This window comes from Toxorhynchites rutilus, chromosome 1 (genome assembly GCF_029784135.1).
Source record: "Toxorhynchites rutilus septentrionalis strain SRP chromosome 1, ASM2978413v1, whole genome shotgun sequence".
Lineage (NCBI taxonomy): Eukaryota > Metazoa > Arthropoda > Insecta > Diptera > Culicidae > Toxorhynchites > Toxorhynchites rutilus.
Window position 1 is genome coordinate 171,864,039 of NC_073744.1, and position 18,767 is coordinate 171,882,805.

The window sequence follows — 18,767 nt, forward strand, 5'->3', positions numbered from 1 at the left end:
AAGCAAAAAAGTGGGACCGATTCGAGATTGCTTTTATGTAAACAGTGAACTTTTTTTACACTCTAAAAATTGCACCGACTTGCACTGACGACTGAATGATATTGTCAATTTGTGCGAGATGCCTCAAAACAGCTGGGAATAAATATTGTTTATATACAGTAAGTTACATTTAATGCGACGTTTAGATTATTGGACAGACCTGTAATGTGACACGTTTAAGCGCGATTCACATACAACATCCACGTCACGTTCACGTTCCGTCACGTCACGTTGCGTCAATTATTCGACCATGAAATTCCTATTGAAGCAATCACATATCCCAGCAACGGCAAGTCGAAGTTGCCGTTGCCGGTGTATGTGAATGTTCGCATAAGAACTGCTTGGAAGAATAATTGACGCAACGTTACGGGACGGAACGTGAACGTGACGTGGATGTTGTATGTGAATCGCACTTTAATTGGACATTTTTGTAAACATCGAGTTCGGGGCCCGAATTATGGCGTCATATTAAAGTTGCCACCAGACTTAGACACTGTACCACTCACATCGTCAATGTTCAATTACAGGCCAAAATCGCCTCCAAAGCGACACTGAGTGGTGCCTCGGCATGTCGTATTGAATTTAAATTACTGTATTATATTGTTATTTATGTTCGCATCATAAGCAACGAACACACATTTATTTTCCACTTGCAACCGTATTCACGATCATTGGATGGATGAATATACGATTTATACATGCATCTAGTACGACTATTGTCATGCATATATACGATTTAAAACAGACAACCAAAAAACGAATGGCGGAAACGTTCTTGATAATTATTATAATTATTACAGATTTTTGTAAATACATGTATGTTTGGAATATTGCGTTAAAAATTATTTTTAAGTCCGAATATTTCCGGTTTCAAGAAAAGTGAAAGTTAAAGTTGCTTTTTTTATTTTTAACTTTTAAGAACGAAAGATTATCTGTTTGCCGGTCTTTTGCGTTCTGATAAACATAGTTACAAAAATAAATTAGTTCAACTTCGTCATTCAATTTCACTTAACTCAAAACTGTAAACATGAGATTATGAACTTGACAAACCAAGCTGCCAAGTATGCCAACTCAGCAAACATTAAATCGTATAACTATCGTATATCGAGCATCGAGTATCTGATATTTTGGGTGATATATGATGCGCCCAAATAGCATATACAGTAAGTTACCTCTAATCCTCGACATACCGAGGCACTACTCAGTATCGCGTTAGAGGTGATTGGCCTTTAATTGGACATTCACGATGATAGTGGTACAATGTCGACATCTGGTGGCGACTTTCAATCTGGGGCCGTACTTTGGGTACCAAACTCGATGTTTACAAAATATCCAATTAGAGGTGAAAATGTCCAATTATTTGTGTCCCATTACAGGTCTGTCCAATTAACTAAATGTCGAATTAGAGGTAACTTACTGTACATGCAAGGTCATTAGGCAATACCTAATAACATAATAAGTCTGTTGTCATACGAATATACGATTCATCACTGCCATTAAAAAAATGGCGGAAAATATCAAAGTAAAATGTTCGGCCCGGGGAATCACCATTTTTGTATGTATATAGAACCTTTATAAACATTTATGTTTGTACAAATAGGAATTAATCAATTGACTTTTAAGGATATAAATGTTTGATATTAGTGGTGACGACGGTTATAAAATTGCTCCGATGGGATTTGAACTCCGGTTGTTTGAATTATCAAACTGCAGCTAGCTCGTACGGCTATCTGAAATATGATTTTAGGGCAAATAAAGCTCTTACATATGATACGAAAGAGTTGCAATCAGATACGTCATTCCTGATTGTTTATTGTGCTTTAGTGGAAATATCGCAAAATTTATATAGAAATGTTTAAATAATGTTCAGTACTACATGTTTCAAGTAATCAAATAACATGAAGTAACAAATTTCATTCATATTTTAACAATTTAAAACTGCCTTCGAACCGGCCCAGCAAACATTAAATCGTAAAAAAATCGAGGGGTTTTATCCGAGACACGACCGCTTAGAACGTAGGACTACGCAATCTTCTTTCTTTTGAAATTTGATGGTTAATCATTTCGAATATAATTTGCGAATACGTCGAAATTTCATAAATAACTCTTTAGTAAAAAGTTCCAGGGACTCTCAAAAGGTTTAATGGCTTGCGTAGTTTTGTAGAATAATTTCGAGAAGCAACGATCATTTTTTGCCTTTGCGAGAACAATACACTAATTGGTCATATGTCGCAATTTGTTTCTTTATATCAATGCACGCATTGCACTGAATATTAACAAGAGGCATCTTCCGTGCATCGCCATCAAAGACGAATGAACTGGCTGAGTTTCAAGTGTCTATAATTCAAAAGAAAAAAGAAAAATTGCATCGTCATTCAACAAGTATCAAACACGCGTCTAACAGATGCACACAGTTGCAGTGCTAAAAATGAAACATCGCGAGAATGACTGTTTATGAAAAATCGTTTCTCGACTCTCGGTCAAAACCGTCAACAAAGTTTCTCTAAGTTTCTATGTTTCGCGCAACGAAAATGTTGCTTGTTTCCGAAAAACCAAACATCGATGTTTAGAAGCGACCTATAATCATTTGCACTCTTCTCTTTTTTCGCTTTCTTTGCCATGACTCGGATGGTTGTGTTAATTGCAATGCCAGATACACTTCAAATGAAATATTCACTAGCGTTCACAGCTCGAGGGGAAACATTAAACACAAAACGAGTAGAATAAGCTACCTTTGTTGTTTCGGGCACAGAAAGATTCTGAGAATTTTCCTCAGAGGAGATGCAATACTTATACGCTAAAAACAGCTTACTTATAATGCAAGGGTGGAGTTTACTTCGCAATTTTTTTCATTCTGCTATCCCCCTTCGTTGTTTCTGTTCTAGCGGTTGCACAAATGAACAGAACAAAAGTATGGGAAAATGGGAATGCTTCCAATTTTCATCAGTTTAAACCCAATACAGACTATGGGATTGTAATGTAAAGCATATCAAACAAAAAAAATCTTAGAAAATTTCCAATTTGATTGGTATGCAAATCGTTTAAATTCGTTCGTAGAAAAAATAGTTATTAACGTTAACTTTATTTCATAAAAACGTGACCTGTTTTCTGATTTGGTACCCTTAATGGAAGACGTAGTCCTACGTTAAAAATTTAAGATTGGTGGCGATATACATACATCCTAGACACATTACTTATATGATGTGTATAACTGGCATATGCATATAAAATTGGAGGCCATATACATGTATATGGGGTATATGATGTAACATAAACGACAATTATACGATTTAAGTTTTTCTAAGATGTATGTATATCGCCTCCACGTTTACATGTATGAGCTGGCAGGCGCTTCATATACATGCAATTCATATTAGTCATACTTGTATGATTGTGAATATAATCCTCAAAATACAATCATTACACTAAACCTTCGTTTCAAACAACTTATAAGCAACCAAATCACGCAATAAACATCAAGAATTGCTGGGAATCTGTTATCAACATTTGTTCAAATTTAAAAAGGTGCTTAACTCCAATTTTGTTGACATCTTTTATGCATTCAATTAAATTGTACGATACATCATTTATAAATATAAACATTCCCACCTTTCATCCTTCATTAAACACCTCGTAGTAGAAATCTGTCAGTATGCATACACTCTCCTACGAAACATAGTGGAAAAAAATATATTCGTCGATGTAAACAAGCGGTGAAAAAGGAGACACTTTTCGACGAGTGATTTGTATGAAGTTCCACTGCCGTGGGAATAGTTTTGTCTCAGCATTAGAGCAATGACATATCAGTTCCTTATTTTTCTCTTGGAGTTACTATCCCCTGTTATTGATATATTCTGAGTACAGCTAGATAATATTTTAAGTTATGGCCGAGGAATCTGTTCCTGTATGTTGCGTCTGTCTCCAAGTTACGTCGGATGCAGTTCCAATAATGGAAGAGGCAGGAACCAACCAGGATGAGCCAAGTGAACCCTCGGAGGCAATTTCACGCGGATCCATAGTCTCGAAGCACTTCTGGTTTGAGGTAACTTGAAGTGTGTTTCAATGAATTAACACGGATTGACGTGATTTTGTTCCCAGTTGAATGACTTACAAGATGCTATCATTTGTTGCGATTGTTGGTCAAGAATCGACGATTTCCATCAGTTTTACTGCGCTATTGAAGAGATTCATGCACAAAAAGAACATTTTTCGATTACCAGCGTTAAGGATGAAAATGATATTGCCACCGAAACAGATGAAGGATCACAAGAAGCGTTACATTACACGACTGACGATGGTCACCAAGTTTTCCTCGAGTCCTTCGTTGAAGATGACGACGATAAGGAGGCTGTAAAGCGTTTAATAAATGAACAATCGGAAACGGTGGTTGAACCAAAACTAGCAAAACTACGAAAATGCCGGAAGAAACCTAAACCTGTCAATAGGAGGGCGAGGGACGATGAACTTATTTCAAAATATTGCAAAATGCAATGTGATCAATGCTCGCTTGAGTGTGCCAACTTCACTGCATTGCAGAGACATTCAACGTCAGTGCATCAAAAACGTGCGAATGTTTTCTGCTGCGATCGAAAATTCAACAAAAGGATCATACTATTTGAACACATCCAGCAACATTTGAATCCCGAGCGATTCCAGTGCGATCTTTGCATGCGCATGTGTGTAAATGATGAGGCTCTCAAGACGCATAAACTCAAAGTCCATACTCCAGTCGATGAGAGACCGTTCAAATGCGTCAAGTGCCCGAAAGCCTTTGTTGACGAAACCACTCTTGCCAGCCATCTTAGCTATCATCTAGCCTTAGAGACGAAAGAGTACCTTTGTCAGCAATGTGATCGATTGTGAGTATGATTAGTTGATTAACTTGTTACTTACAATTCATTCAAATGTTTTATTGCCAGTTTCGGAAATTCATCTCTTCTAAAAGCACACGTGAAAAATCGTCATTCTTCAACCTTCGAGTACGTTTGTGACACATGTGCTAAAGGTTTCAATCAACGGAGTCTTTTCTTGGGACATCTTCAGGAACATGGGCCGAAGGCACCAAAGGAAAGGGCAGAATGCCCGATTTGTTTCCGCTGGCTGGGGAAAAAGAGCATGCGCTCGCATATGCGTCGGCACGATTCGCCCAGCTATCGGTGTGACTTGTGTGGGAAGGAATCACCCAACGAGATTGCTCACAAGAATCATGTGCGGGTCACCCACACGGACGCCAAATTTACCTGCAACATCTGCGATAAAGTATTCAAGCGAGCGGTGTACCTGAAGGAGCATATCGCGTCGCACAATGGAGAATCTCTGTACACGTGTCCCTACTGTCCGAAAACGTTCAACTCTAACGCCAACATGTACTCCCATCGGAAGAAGATGCATCACCGGGAGTGGCTCAAGACGAAAATGAAGCGTTTCGCAAAGCAAGAGTGAATACAGTGAGGGTTTACTTCTTTAATGCTTTGTATGGTTTTCTAATAAAACGAATCCAAATGGTAGATACATCATATTTTGGTTTCTTATTCTGCAAGTGCTTTCGTGCATGTCATATTCAGATTGTTTAATTGAATTATTGCCGTGAAACTCTTGAGAGAGTTAGCACCAATAGCGTACCAACGCGTCCCTTCTCCGATAAGGCACAAAAACGTAAAACTCGCCGCATATCATTGATGTATTAAATGAACAAAATGGGTTCTAACACGCTTCCCTGTGGCCCACCTAGTGCGTTACCGATGGGAGCAGAAATAAAATCGTTGAAACGAGTCTTCTGAGTTCTATCACACAAATAGCTTTCAAACCATTTGTATGATGTTCCTTACGATTCCAATGCGCTTCAATGTTTGTAACAATAAGATCCTGGAAATTGTTTCGAAAGCGCGTTTAAAATTCAAGAAAACAGCAAAAATAGTTTTTTTAGCCTCGATATTCTCTTTCCACTTTGCTAACACCAGATTAAGAGCGGTTTCACAAGAGTGGCCCTCTCGATATCCCGACTGCTCCGGTATTAGCAAATTATTGTTATTAATATATTTCATAAGCTGGCCTTTCACAACAGGTTCCAAAAATTTTTTTAATTTGGGCAACATGTTAATAGTCTTCGGCTTTATCCGTCCCATTAACTTTGGGGATGGGAAACACAATGGATTCTTTCCAAACCATAGGCACGTGTCCTGTTTACAATGATTCATTCATCAGGTCCAGCAGTTTGTGTCCAATAACATGAAAGCAATCTTGTATCACTTTTGCGTTGACTGGTCGACATCGTCTTTTGCGAAATTTGCGTTGACTGGTGACATTGTTGATACCAGCCGATTTCTGCAAGGAAAAACAACTATCTTTTAACTCTGAAAATGTGATGGGTAGAAAAAATTCTAATCTGCAATTGTTATCCATCGGCTGTATCATTTCTTGAGGCTCAATGACCAATTCAATACTTCGATTATTCCGTTGAACACTACTCACGAAGTAATTGTTCAATTTTTCGGCTATTATTTGTTCGGAATGTTCTTCTAAACTTTCGAAAGTTATGGACCGCCACATACTATTTTTAGTGTTCAGTAAACTTTTCAATATTTCCCATAACTCCTTGCTGTTGTTTTGATGTTGGTCGATTTTCCTCTGAATGTACTCACATCTAGTCCTTTTTAAGGCTTGTGAATACATGTTCCGCGCGGAGGTGTACCTTTTCCAATCGTTTTCTAAATTACTTCTACGAAACTTTACGTACTTTCTATCTCATTTACGTCTGAGACGCAAAAGCGACGAACAGTATCAGCTGTTCGAATTATTCAAGTCGATTTGTTTTTCAAAAACTAAGCTATTGGTACACTCTTTCAAAACATTAGTGAGAACAGCTGCTTTCAAATTCAAATTGCCAGTGACTGCAGTAAAATCCAGGTTTCTTTCAACAAGAACAGACAGCGCTTCTTTAGAATATTTGTTCCAGTACTTAATTTTAACTTTATTTTCTTCAAGATTACTATGTTCATTTAAAATATAAACAAGAATAGTCTTGTGATCCGCTATTTTAAGTTTGACCTCTATCAAACAATGAACTGGGTTACAATTAGAGAAAACGTGATCCATCAAAGTTTTACTAGTTTTTGTAATCCTAGTGGTTTCGGGAACAGTCTGTTTCAAGTTGTAAAAATCCGAAAGTTGCTTCAATTGCTTCGAATTCTGCATTTTGAGCCAGTCCATGTTGAAATCACCAGCAATAACATTTAATTTGCTACAATCGATGAAATTCTCCCACCAGTTTTCCAAAATTTCTAAAAATCGCTGGTGACTAGAACTGGGGGAGTGATATACAATTCCAAAATTTCCCATCTGCATTTCCCCTTTCAACTGCAATTGCCCAGAACCAACTATTTTCAACAGATTCGTTGAACCGAATGATGTTCAATTTAATCGACTCTTTTACGTAAATAGCAACTCCTCCAGTGTGTATTAATTCTAGCTTCCTGTCACATTTTCTTTTTTTGGATTGCTATTTATTAGGAAATGTGTTGCCTTTTCTCTTTTCTAACAGTCTGTGATACACTGGACACTGTGTACTAAAAGCTGGATGATTTATGTCCAATTTTAATTTTTGTTCTTTATTAATTTTGATACAATTTGCGCACTTAAGTTCAGTTGATGAGCATCCAGATGTTTGATGATGTTCATTACATCTTAGTTAGTTTCATGACATATACTATTTTCTTGGAGATAAAAAATTGTTATGGAGAACCGAAATCAATTGACGCAAAAATTTCATCAATCCATCATGAAATGACTGAGCAGTAAGCGTTTGAAATTGGACAATTTTCATGATGTGCTCGATTTTCGATTTTAAATTTGTACCCCAAAAAGTTCCCGAAAGACGTAATCCTACGTCAACAGTCTGCAGTGTGCGGAGACCCTAATCTTCAACCGCTCCTGCGGCGGGGAAAGATTTCCAGAGATTTGAAAGATGGTAGATTTGTGATTATTTTTCAATCGATCATTCAATTTTCGTGATATCAATTATGGTCTCCGGGTTAAAAATGACACAAGACATAATTCAGCGTTGAGAGCTGTGTTCTCCGGTGGAAACTGAAGTTGAAAATTTGTTTCGATGATATAGCTTTCGCCTCCGACGCCATCATACAATACATTTGGTTAGAATTTTCTGTTGCTTTCGCGCTAATCACTCAGTGAAAGCATTCTTTTGTCGGCCCTTGTCATTAATATCAAATATTTGTATCAAAGAGTTTTATTATTAAATTTCTTTAATGTTTGTTCTCGCCGACAATAATTTCGTAGTTCAATGTTAACCATGCGGTCGTGTTTTGCACATCACCCTTCTTTATTAATTTTTTTTCGGCCCGCGACACCATGACTAACATTTGTTTGTGGCCCCTTCGGAAAAAAGGTTGAGTACCGCTGGTCTATACCGATGGGTCCGTCACCGACGACTCTTAAGCCATTTGGACGCTCGATGGTATTGCTGGTAGTGACTCCTTTACCAGCATGGGTATACCTGGTGAGGACCTCATTAGAAGCAACAATTCCATTCTCCTCAATTGGGAGGCTGAATGGAATCGGGAAGTGGGCTTCAGTTTCGTAGAATCAAAGCATTAACTTAACCGGCAAATGGAAGGACAGAGCCAACACGAATGTACAGCGAATTCTCTCATGTCATCGTATCGGACATACGTGGCTGATTCACAACTTCCTAGCAGGAAAAGAAGAGTCTCCTTCCTGTTGCGTTATTCTAGTGGAATTCATGCGAACTGCGAACCTTCGGAAGCGGTTGCCACACGGAAGACACACGGAAAGAAAGAGACACTCTAGATTTCCTATAAGTGGTTAATCAGGTTCAGTACATTTGATACTTTATCCAATCTGTAGGGTGACATCGGATACCCTGGTATTAGGTACCACTCTCATCAGTCTACCTGAAATGATTACCTACAAGTATTGAGCAACAAAGAGTGGTTCAGGGAGTGTAATGGGGGGAGAGAGGCGAATCACTGTTATACAGCTCAAAGTCTTCATAATTCAAATCAACAACAACGAGTTATAGTATCAAATATTTTTCCTTCGTAAATACGTCTTTCAAAAACAAACGAAAAATCGAATGATAACTACCTCGTTTCCCATCTGTACCAAGCATGCGCCCTGAGCTGTGCCTATCCTTCAAACCTTCCAGACAAACAAAACAAACCTCCGGAGAAAAGCTTTTTCCCCCAACAGCAGACAATGGAACCCTATCGCAATGCAATCAACGATCCGCACCAGTGTCGACTATGTTTGCGCGTTTGTGACGATACCTTCCTGGAGAGTATCTTCTCCGAGAAAGAGTACAGCATTGCCCATCAGATCTTCGAGTGTACCTCGATAAGGGTTTGGGATTGTTGCGACGCTTTCCGAGGCACAAATTTAGCAACCGTCATTATTTACAGGTGAACAAGCAGGACAATCTGACGAAAATCTGCAGGAATTGTGCTACGCTGCTATTCATCACCACGGAGTTCAGGAACGCGTGCTTCAAAACGAACCGCCTGCTGATGGAGGACTTTGTGATACTGGAGGTGGGCGAGTGGACCGAGGAGAGCAGCCGACGTATGCTCGTGGACTGCACGGAACTGATTGTGAAGCACAAGCAGCAGGTGGATTATTTGTATGCAAGTATTGTGCCAGACTCGGAAGCTTACCTAGCTGGGTCGTTAGAAATTGAGCGGGAAATATTCAATTCAGTTAGCAGCGAGAAAGATCATCGTTTAACGCTCCAGAATGAGGATGTAGACGGACGAGCGGAGCCGGGTTTGGATATTACTGAAGAATGCGAACCAGAAGAACCAGACCCCGAAATAATTAAGGAGATAACCAAGTTTCTCGAAGGACAACAGACGAAGAAAAAGGACGGCCTTTGTCAAATATGTTCTTTGGATGCCCCATACGTTCAGTCTGAAGACGGGTTTCGAGGATTGGAAAGTTACTTCAAAAGTTTGAGTAAGGGTACCCCAGATTTGAGGGTTTGTGAGTTCTGTCAGCAGATATTGGACATGATAATTCTTTGGCAGAGCTTGGTTCGAAGGTTTAGCTCAAAATCATTAAATGCGAAGGCTTTAATTAAGCTTAATGCAATAAAAGGCATCCAGCGTCATTTGCTCATCCAAATACGGTTGCTAAATAGGCAGTTAGGGAATGGAACTTTGACGCTGCAATCTTCCGCAAACAAAGCTGGAATATCCAAACGGAGGAAAGTCATCTGTAGTATATGTGGAAAACAAATTGATAGTTGGAAAATGAAGGCGCACTTGAACGACCATGAGAGTTCGTATGTTGATACATACATTTAACCAGTTTCTGAAATAGTTTCTTTTCCAGATAAGAAACCTCATGCTTGCGATCAGGTCGGATGCAGCAGTGCTTTCAGCGGTACCGATTTATTGAATCGACACAAAAAAATCTGGCACTCGGATTATTTCTATAAGAGTTGTCCTACCTGCGGGAAGAAGTGTAAAACACAGGAAATATTCAAGACACATGTTTCCTACCACGAAGAACCGAGTCTTCCATGTGAAATCTGTGGAAAACTACTAAGAAATAGGTATTTATCTTATGTTTGTGTGGAGCCCTCTGTATACTACTTCATTTTCACCCATAGACGCAGTATGTGGAAGCATATGAAGTATCACGATAAACCGGAGGATCGAAAGCATGTTTGTGACATATGCAATAAACGCTTCGCAGTTGCGTACACGTTGCGCGTCCACAAGCGTATCCACACGAACGAGAAGCCTTTCAGCTGCCCGCACTGCGAGAAACGGTTTCAATACAAATGTTTGTTGAAGAATCATACGGAAAAAAGTCACCAGAGCAATACACAAGTAGCAAATAAATAATGAGCATATTGTGGAATAGTGATGGGTCCCCAAGAAATTTATCGGACTAAGAATTAAAAATTCTGCAGAATGGAAGCGTTGCGATTTAATTGATAACATTTTTAAAAAAAATCTTTGTTCTATTGAACAGAAAGTCATTGCATTTGATCCCGCGCACACCTATTGAAAATAAACGTTGCTGTTTCGTAGTGGAAAAATTCTGGTAAATGCAATATTGATGAATACGTTCCTTAAACCTTTTTCCAAGGGATTGACATTCTGATGCGACTAGCTACTAGCATGTGTTTAGTTTTATACGCATTGATCCCAAGCCTATTCATCCGTGCTTCGTGTTTCAGTCGGCTGTAGAAATTCGCTACTATCGCATATGTTCTTCCGATTATGTCCATGTCATCGGCGAAGCAGATAAACTGATTGGACTGATTGAAAATTGTACCTCGCCCGCTGAAGCCCGCTCTCCGCATAGCATAGCGTTCCAGCGCCTCGTTGAAGAGGAGGCAGGAGAGCCTTCGCCTTATCGAAGTCCCCTGTAATTCTCAAACTATCCCGACAGATTACCTTGTAATCTTTATGGATGGGGCAGATTACTTTACCTTTCCACTTCTAGACTACAGCCTCTTTGGAGAAACGCGGCACCTTTTGTCTGTCAGCATACGACCGAGACCCTATCGGGGTTGATAATCCGATCTTACAGATTTATCTCGAAAGGTACAGATTCTGTACGGTACAGGTACAGATTTGGTACAGATTTCGCGTGTGAAATTTCTTACATTTGAAGTCTTAGATTTGAACAAGGTAACACAAAGTACATGACTTTTAGGCCTTGTCACTCACTGCAGCGGTGCGTCAGCGTGGCTTGGGCGGGGCGTGTGACGCTTACGATTAATCGTGTATGTTTTTACCGATGTGTTCACACCAAGTTGACGTGTTGTGAGCGTGGTTTTGACGTGTGGCTGGCGTGCAAACGTTCGTTTGTGGTAGTGACATAATTTTTTTTTTGTTTTTTTAGTTTATTAGGGTTTTCACCCTCCGAGTTTTTAGTCGGATACGTCCAAAGATGTTGGAATATTGAAAAATGAACCAATTTTCATTCTTTCATTCAGAAACACACGTTGACAATTTTTCATAGAACACCCCGAAGACACGCCGCTGGCACGGTGCAAAGTGAGTGAATTAAAATATCGAGGCGAGAAGTGAACAGGCCCCGCTCACGCCACGTTGACGCCCCGCCGCAGTGAGAACATGGCCTCACGCCGCATTCTCACTTGGTGCTGCTGATCATGAAAGCAATTACAATGCAATGATTGATCAGTCTCATATGTAGTTATCCCCGATAATCGTTCGATTAATCGATTAATCGAATACATCCTACAGAAATCGATTATTAATCGAACGAATACTGCGCAACCAATAATCGTCGCAACCAAATATACGTCGATTAATCGATCCAAACACAAAAAAAAAATACGACCACTGCAGTTTTATCCTGAAAATCAATCATTATCTTTGAGGCTCGCGAATTTGGGTTGACGGCATTGAGCTTCGTCTAGGGAAGAGTAAAAGATAATAATTGATTTTCAGGCGGAATGAACACTTTTTTGCTTCTAGATGACTTTCTAGCAAATGAGAAACATTAGTCTAATCAATTATTCCTCTTTGTATGACGATCAATCGATTAATCGATTATTTGGGGCGATTAATCATATCGAATAACAAACTCCTGAAAAGTATTCGATTTGTGGATGAACGATTAATTTCAAAAATCGGGGATCACTACTCATATGGACGGAATTCTTTACAACGATAGTCTGAAACGATTCGTGTCGTCGTCTGTGCGACCGTGATGATGGGGGCTTCGAATTCCATAAAGCGTAAATGTAATTCGCTGGCTTTGTGTGCTAGTTATGCATGTGAGAAAATCCCTAACTATCTTGAGCGTTTTTTGAGGGACATATATACCTATATTATCCAATAGCCCAAAAAGGACTGACGAATTCGAGGTAATATAGGAAATTTTGGAACTCAAGCCGCTTAAAATCCTACACCCTTCGGCCACCCGCTGGCTCTGGTTAGCGGGGGTAGTGAAGAGATTCATTACACGATTTTCAGAGTTAATTTTGTTTTTCACCATTTATTATGAATGTGACAAAAATAAGACTGCTTGCAGAATATTGACTGTCCTCATAATTTAATGACAGAACCTATGTTGGTTTTTTTGGAGTATGTTTTGCCCCAGATCACCATATTGAATCGTTTGTTCCAGGATGAAAACCCTGAATTCACGATTCCAAATGAAAAGCAGAAACATTTATATCTTACCTTTCTCACTGATAGCTGCGAGGAATCTTACGTTGTTTCAATATCCAATGCTATTAAATTGAAGATGAAGATCATTTGAAAATCGGCCAGAATTTTGATGTTGGAATGGCAACAGAAGTAACTATCAGATCAATAAATGACGAAAGCAGATCATTTTTAAGGATATTTGTAGCAGTTTTTTCATGGAGTTGATCTAGCAAATGAGAAAGGCTGCGACAATGTTAAATACCAGAAACTTTTTCAAATTGGCGTTTCTGGTTGTTGCGTTAAAGTTGCGTTCGAGGCGTTTTCAGGGTTCTACGATGGATCTGGAGGTCTGGAGAATGAATTCCGCACCCTAAAGGTAAAATTACTCCATTAGGAAATCAGAAGACGAGCATGTGCAGAATTGGTGGACGTAATTGGATGTACAAAAAGAATTGACGGTTCGCTTGCATTTTCGACACTTCGATGCCTTGTTTGTAACGTTTGCCTCATTTCTCGACAACTGCCGACCTTTTTTTCTGAATATGATCTGAACAAAAATAAGTTTCGAAATCGGCTCAGCAACGATATGAAAAACGTTATTTTGATATTTTGAGATCAAAAGATTTGACCAAACATTGTGGCAGCAGCTCGAAAATATTAATACATGATAGTATGCAATCTAGATTCAGAAAAACTATGTATAAGCTAATAAAATAGATTTTTCTCTACGACGAGAGATACTTTATATGGTTCAGATTTTTGGAAGAAAAAGTGCAGATTATTCTTTTTTTCCTTTGTTTACGGAGACTTTAAATCTTATGATTCATTCGTCTCCGAAAGTACAGATGAGAAAGATTTTTAACCCCTCTGGTACAGATGAAAATGTGGAAACACTACTTGTATCCCAGACGGTACTGTGGGAGGTTACAGGAGTTACAGGACAAGAAGCAAGAGGACCTCGAATGGAGTCTTATGCCTGCAGGTACGAGAAGTGCCGAAGATAGCGCTTTATTCAGTCGTTTACCAATCTGACTTGATCAAATACAAATCGTAAAATCGTATGAATTGGCTAAAACTACGTTGTACGACGCGACGTAACTTGGCGCGATATAGCGCCTGTTTTTGTGGCTAATGAAAACAGATAGAACGGGGAAAATTGGCCAGATGACGCGAGATGGTGGAGCGCTCGTGAGACACGACTCGCGCGACGCTGTGGCTGAACCACAGTTTCTCGTGCTGGTTATGCCGGTTGTGGTAGTTGTGTTGGAGAACAATCATATAGCGCCGTGGGTTTGACACTGTATGACTGTACTGGTCGGGTGATTGTGTTAGTAAATAAATATTATTGAGAATGTTCTGGAACACGAAAGAAAGACCGAATAAACTTCTATTAACGCTTTATTAGAACGAAGGTGTTAACTGCACGAAGTGCTTACATGGAGTGAATAAAAAGTAAACGTGTCTCTTCCGTTACACTGTTTGTTTGTTTGCTTGACAACCTGCGTTGCTATCCAGTGTAACCAGAATAGCCGATTGCTACTTCGATGACACCCCCTCTCAATCCGCTATTCCGAGACGGCGTCCAAGTTGTTCTAGACGATAGTGTTCCATCGGCTTGGTGAAGAAATCAGCCAGTTGATTTTCGGTTCGCACATGTTCAATCTTCACGCTGCCATTGGAAATGTGATCCCGTATGAAATGATGCTTCACATCAATATGCTTAGAGCGTTTCGATTCACAGTTCTTGGCCATCCCGATACAACCTTGGTTGTCCTCGTAGATTGTGACTGGAACACTGGAGCTCTTCAATTTCAGATCGTCGAGAATCCCAGAGAGCCAAACTGCTTCCGATACTGACGAGCTGAGTGCGATGTATTCAGCCTCGCTTGACGACGTTGCCACCGTTGCTTGCTTTTTGCTTGACCAGCTTACGAGATTGCCAAACACGAAAAAGGCAAAGCCACTTACTGATTTACGATCATCGGCGTCTGAGGCCCAATCCGCATCGACGTAGCCTACCAACGGTTCAGCAGAGCTCTGTCGATTGAATAATAAACCTTTGGCTTTCGTCCCTTTGATGTAGCGAACTACTCTCTTCAAGCTTTGCCAATGCTGTGCGGTTGCCTTCTGCTGGAACCGTCCTAAGAAACCCACGGAATAACATATGTCCGGCCTAGTACACAGCATCACGTACATCAACGACCCGAGCAGTTCTCTGTAGGGTTGGGTTGTGGGTTCTCCGGTTCGAGTAAGCTGAATTCCTTTTTCCATGGGAGTTTTCACTGGATTGCTCTCCTCCATCTTGAAACGCACCAACAACTTGTCAACGTTAGTTTCCTGCGACAGTTTCATCTTTCCTTTCTTTAGATTGTAGTCCAATCGCATACCCAAAAAGTTTCTTACTTCTCCGCAATCGGTCATTGCAAACATTTTCGCCAATTGATTTTTCAGCTTCACGATAGTCTCCGATTTCCTTCCACATATCAACAGGTCATCCACATACAAGACAACGTAGATTTCGTCACCATCTTTAATCTGGGTATAGAGGCAATAATCATGTCGAGAACGTACGAAGTCTAATTGTAACAGCTTTTCATTGAACTTTTCATTCCAACATCTTGGTGACTGTTTCAAGCCATAAAGCGACTTGAACAGCTGGCATATGGTGTTCGGAGGTGCCTTAACTCCGTCTGGGACTGTCATATAAATGTCTTCTTTCAAATCTCCGTATAAAAAGGCTGTCTTAACGTCCATATGGTGAAATAAGAAGCCCTGATGCACACCTGCTGCTAGTACCGTTCGTATAGTGACTAGCTTCGCCACAGGAGCAAACGTCTCCTCGTAATCCAGTCCTGCTTTTTGTAGAAAACCTTTGGCCACAAGCCTCGCCTTATATCGCACAGGAATTCCGTCTTTGTTGTCCTTGACACGGAACACCCACTTAGCCTTAAGAGGTTTCACACCTTCCGGACACTTTACGAAACGCCACACGTTGTTCGCAGCCATCGATTTCAGCTCATCCTGGACAGCACTCAGCCATTCCTGCTGATCATCGCGTTGTTTGATGTCATCGTAGCACATGGGTACATCTGGGGAAATTGAGTCGCCAGAAATTGTTCTATAATTCACGAAAAAATCAAACAACTTACTTGGAAGCCTGCGCTCCCGTTCGCTACGCCTCGACATCGACTCACTAAGAGTGTCGTGTCTTTCTGTTTGCGAAGGGAGCGCGTCTGCTGGCTCATCTCCGGAATCGTCGCAGTTTTCCCCATCTTCAATCGTGTTACCAGCAGCTTTCTCACCGCCAGAACTGGTTGCATCACCGTCAGGAATGGAAACATCAGCCTCATCATCAGAACCGACAGCGACAGCTTTATCATCAGCTACTTCCCCCTCTTGGTCGTACGGGAAATTCATCACCAATGAGTCATCATCAACAGGCTTTACCTGGGCATACGGAAACGTTCCTTCGTCGAATTTCACGTCACGAGCAATGCTTATTTTACGCGCTTGCATGTTCCAGAGCCTATATCCATTCGGTGCATATCCGATCATGATCATCTCACGGCTCTTCGGATCCAACTTCTTCCTTTGTTGATTTGGAATCCATGCGAAACATCGACACCCGAACACTCGTAACTTCTCCAAACTTGGCTTGGAACCGAACCATCTCTCAGCCGGAGAAATTCCAACAGGCAGAGCAGCCGTGGGACTTCGGTTCAATAAATACACACACGCTAACGCTGCCTCGGACCATAGATCTTTCGGTGCACTTGAGTCGATTAGCACAGTCCGAATTCTTTCAACCAATGTCCTATTGAATCTCTCAGCGACTCCGTTCTGCTGTGGCGTGTAAGCAACAGTAACGTCAAGCTGTATTCCTTTTTTCTTGTAAAATTCCATTTGAGCATTAGAGCAGTATTCACGTCCCTGATCAACAGTCATTCTCGAAATCGACAGACCGAATGCTGCCGACACACTGGCTTCATATTCACGGAATTTTTCGAATACGTCGGATTTCTTCCTCAGAAGGTAGATCATCGCAAAATGGCTGTAGTCGTCGATGAATGAAACGATGTACCTAGACCCGTCCCAAGCTGGAGGGTCTATGGGACCACACACATCGGAATGAATACGTTCCAGGGGCCGACTCGCACGGCTACGATATCCACTAAACGGCTCACGACATTGCTTGCCTTTTACACAGAAACCAACCGATTCATCTTTCTTGACGTCACCCAGCATCCCTTCTCTTATCATTGTGTCCATTCCGTGCTGGCTAATATGACCGAGTCGACGGTGCCATAATTTGCTCGGCTTCGTATCACAAACTTTTGCGCACTTGGTTTCAAGCATCAGCACTATTTCATACAAACTGCCGACTAACTTACCAGTCGCCAAAAGTTCATCACCTTTCTTCAAGAGGGCCTTGTTTCCGGAAAATGCTACATCAATGCCAGCTCCTGCCAGTTTCTTCACCGACATTAAATTTTCCCTCAGATCCGGCACGAACAGGACATCCTTCATGTTAAACAGGACTCCTTTGTTACTCGTCGCGTCGATTTTTCCAATTGTCTTAGCAATCATTGCTTGACCTTCTTTCGCCACTCTAATTTCGATGGGACACACCAGCGTTTGGAAAGATGAAAATAACCATTTGTCACTCACCAAGTGATCGCTGCAGCCGGAATCCAACTTGAATGCCACTTTGTTGGTTCTACCATGAGTCGAATTTGCCGCATCTGCCATGAAGCTTACTGCGCTCTTCTTAACACAGTTTGCCTCGCCTTTGCCATGTCCGTTGCTATGACTGTTGCTACGACCATCGTTTTTGTTACCGTTGCCATGACTACGTTGTTTGCAGTCTTTTTTCATGTGCCCACGCATGCCGCATTTGTGGCACTTTCCGAAAAATTTGCTTCCAGAAAACGCAGCTGAATTAACCTCACTGTGTTCATCTTGACGGTCCGACCGTTTAGATTCCTCTGCCAGTAGCCTTTGCTTCACTAAATCAAGAGTTAAATCCTGCTCACTCACGTTCTCCAACGCTGTCACCAATGGATCAAACGAATCCGGAAGGGTCAAGAAGAGTTGTGAAACCAGATCGCCTTCCGCCAGAGTTGCACCGGCCGTTTTGAGCTTCCTCACTAGTCCATCGAATTCAACCAAATGACTTCGCATGTCACTTCCTTCTTTCATCCGGAGCCTTGCCAGTTGTTTCCTTATCAGCGTTTGACTCGCCACGGACTTTTTCGCGTACGTTGCCTCGAGACTTTCCCACATCTCCTTCGTAGTTTTCTTTTCGCGTACTACTTCCAAGCACTCATCCGAAATACAGCTCACCAGCATCGATTTTCCTTTCCGGTCCAATTCGTCAAATTTCGCACGCTCAGCTGCTACTTCCGGGGCCACCCCGGTGAGCACTTCTGATACGCCAGCGGCTTCAAGAAACAGCTTCACTCGGTAACTCCAATTCTGAAATTCGCTTCCATTTCCACGGAACTGCGGAATTCCATTCGTCAACTCTTTCTGTGATGGGACCATAACCTATTGAGAATG

The 18,767-nt window shown here is 40.9% G+C and overlaps 2 protein-coding genes across 3 annotated transcripts; both read left to right on the plus strand.

Moving 5' to 3' along the window:
- The first annotated feature begins 3,714 nt into the window (after window positions 1–3,714).
- LOC129779111 (transcription factor grauzone-like) lies at window positions 3,715–5,557 on the plus strand. The gene is made up of 3 exons (XM_055786385.1): window positions 3,715–4,081; window positions 4,138–4,898; window positions 4,959–5,557. The coding sequence occupies exons 1-3, from the start codon at window positions 3,923–3,925 to the stop codon at window positions 5,479–5,481; spliced, it is 1,443 nt and encodes a 480-aa protein (XP_055642360.1). The 5' UTR covers window positions 3,715–3,922; the 3' UTR covers window positions 5,482–5,557.
- Window positions 5,558–6,872: 1,315 nt separating this feature from the next.
- Window positions 6,873–11,094, plus strand: LOC129782450 (zinc finger protein 676-like). Of its 2 annotated transcripts, XM_055789631.1 has the most exons (5): window positions 6,873–6,945; window positions 9,224–9,417; window positions 9,477–10,350; window positions 10,405–10,627; window positions 10,685–11,094. In XM_055789631.1, the coding sequence occupies exons 2-5, from the start codon at window positions 9,274–9,276 to the stop codon at window positions 10,920–10,922; spliced, it is 1,479 nt and encodes a 492-aa protein (XP_055645606.1). In that variant the 5' UTR covers window positions 6,873–6,945; window positions 9,224–9,273; the 3' UTR covers window positions 10,923–11,094. The 2 variants fall into 2 exon arrangements, with proteins under 2 accessions (XP_055645606.1, XP_055645604.1); XM_055789629.1 differs by lacking the exon at window positions 6,873–6,945 and having other exon boundaries at window positions 8,852–9,417; window positions 10,685–11,093.
- The last annotated feature ends 7,673 nt before the right edge of the window (window positions 11,095–18,767 follow it).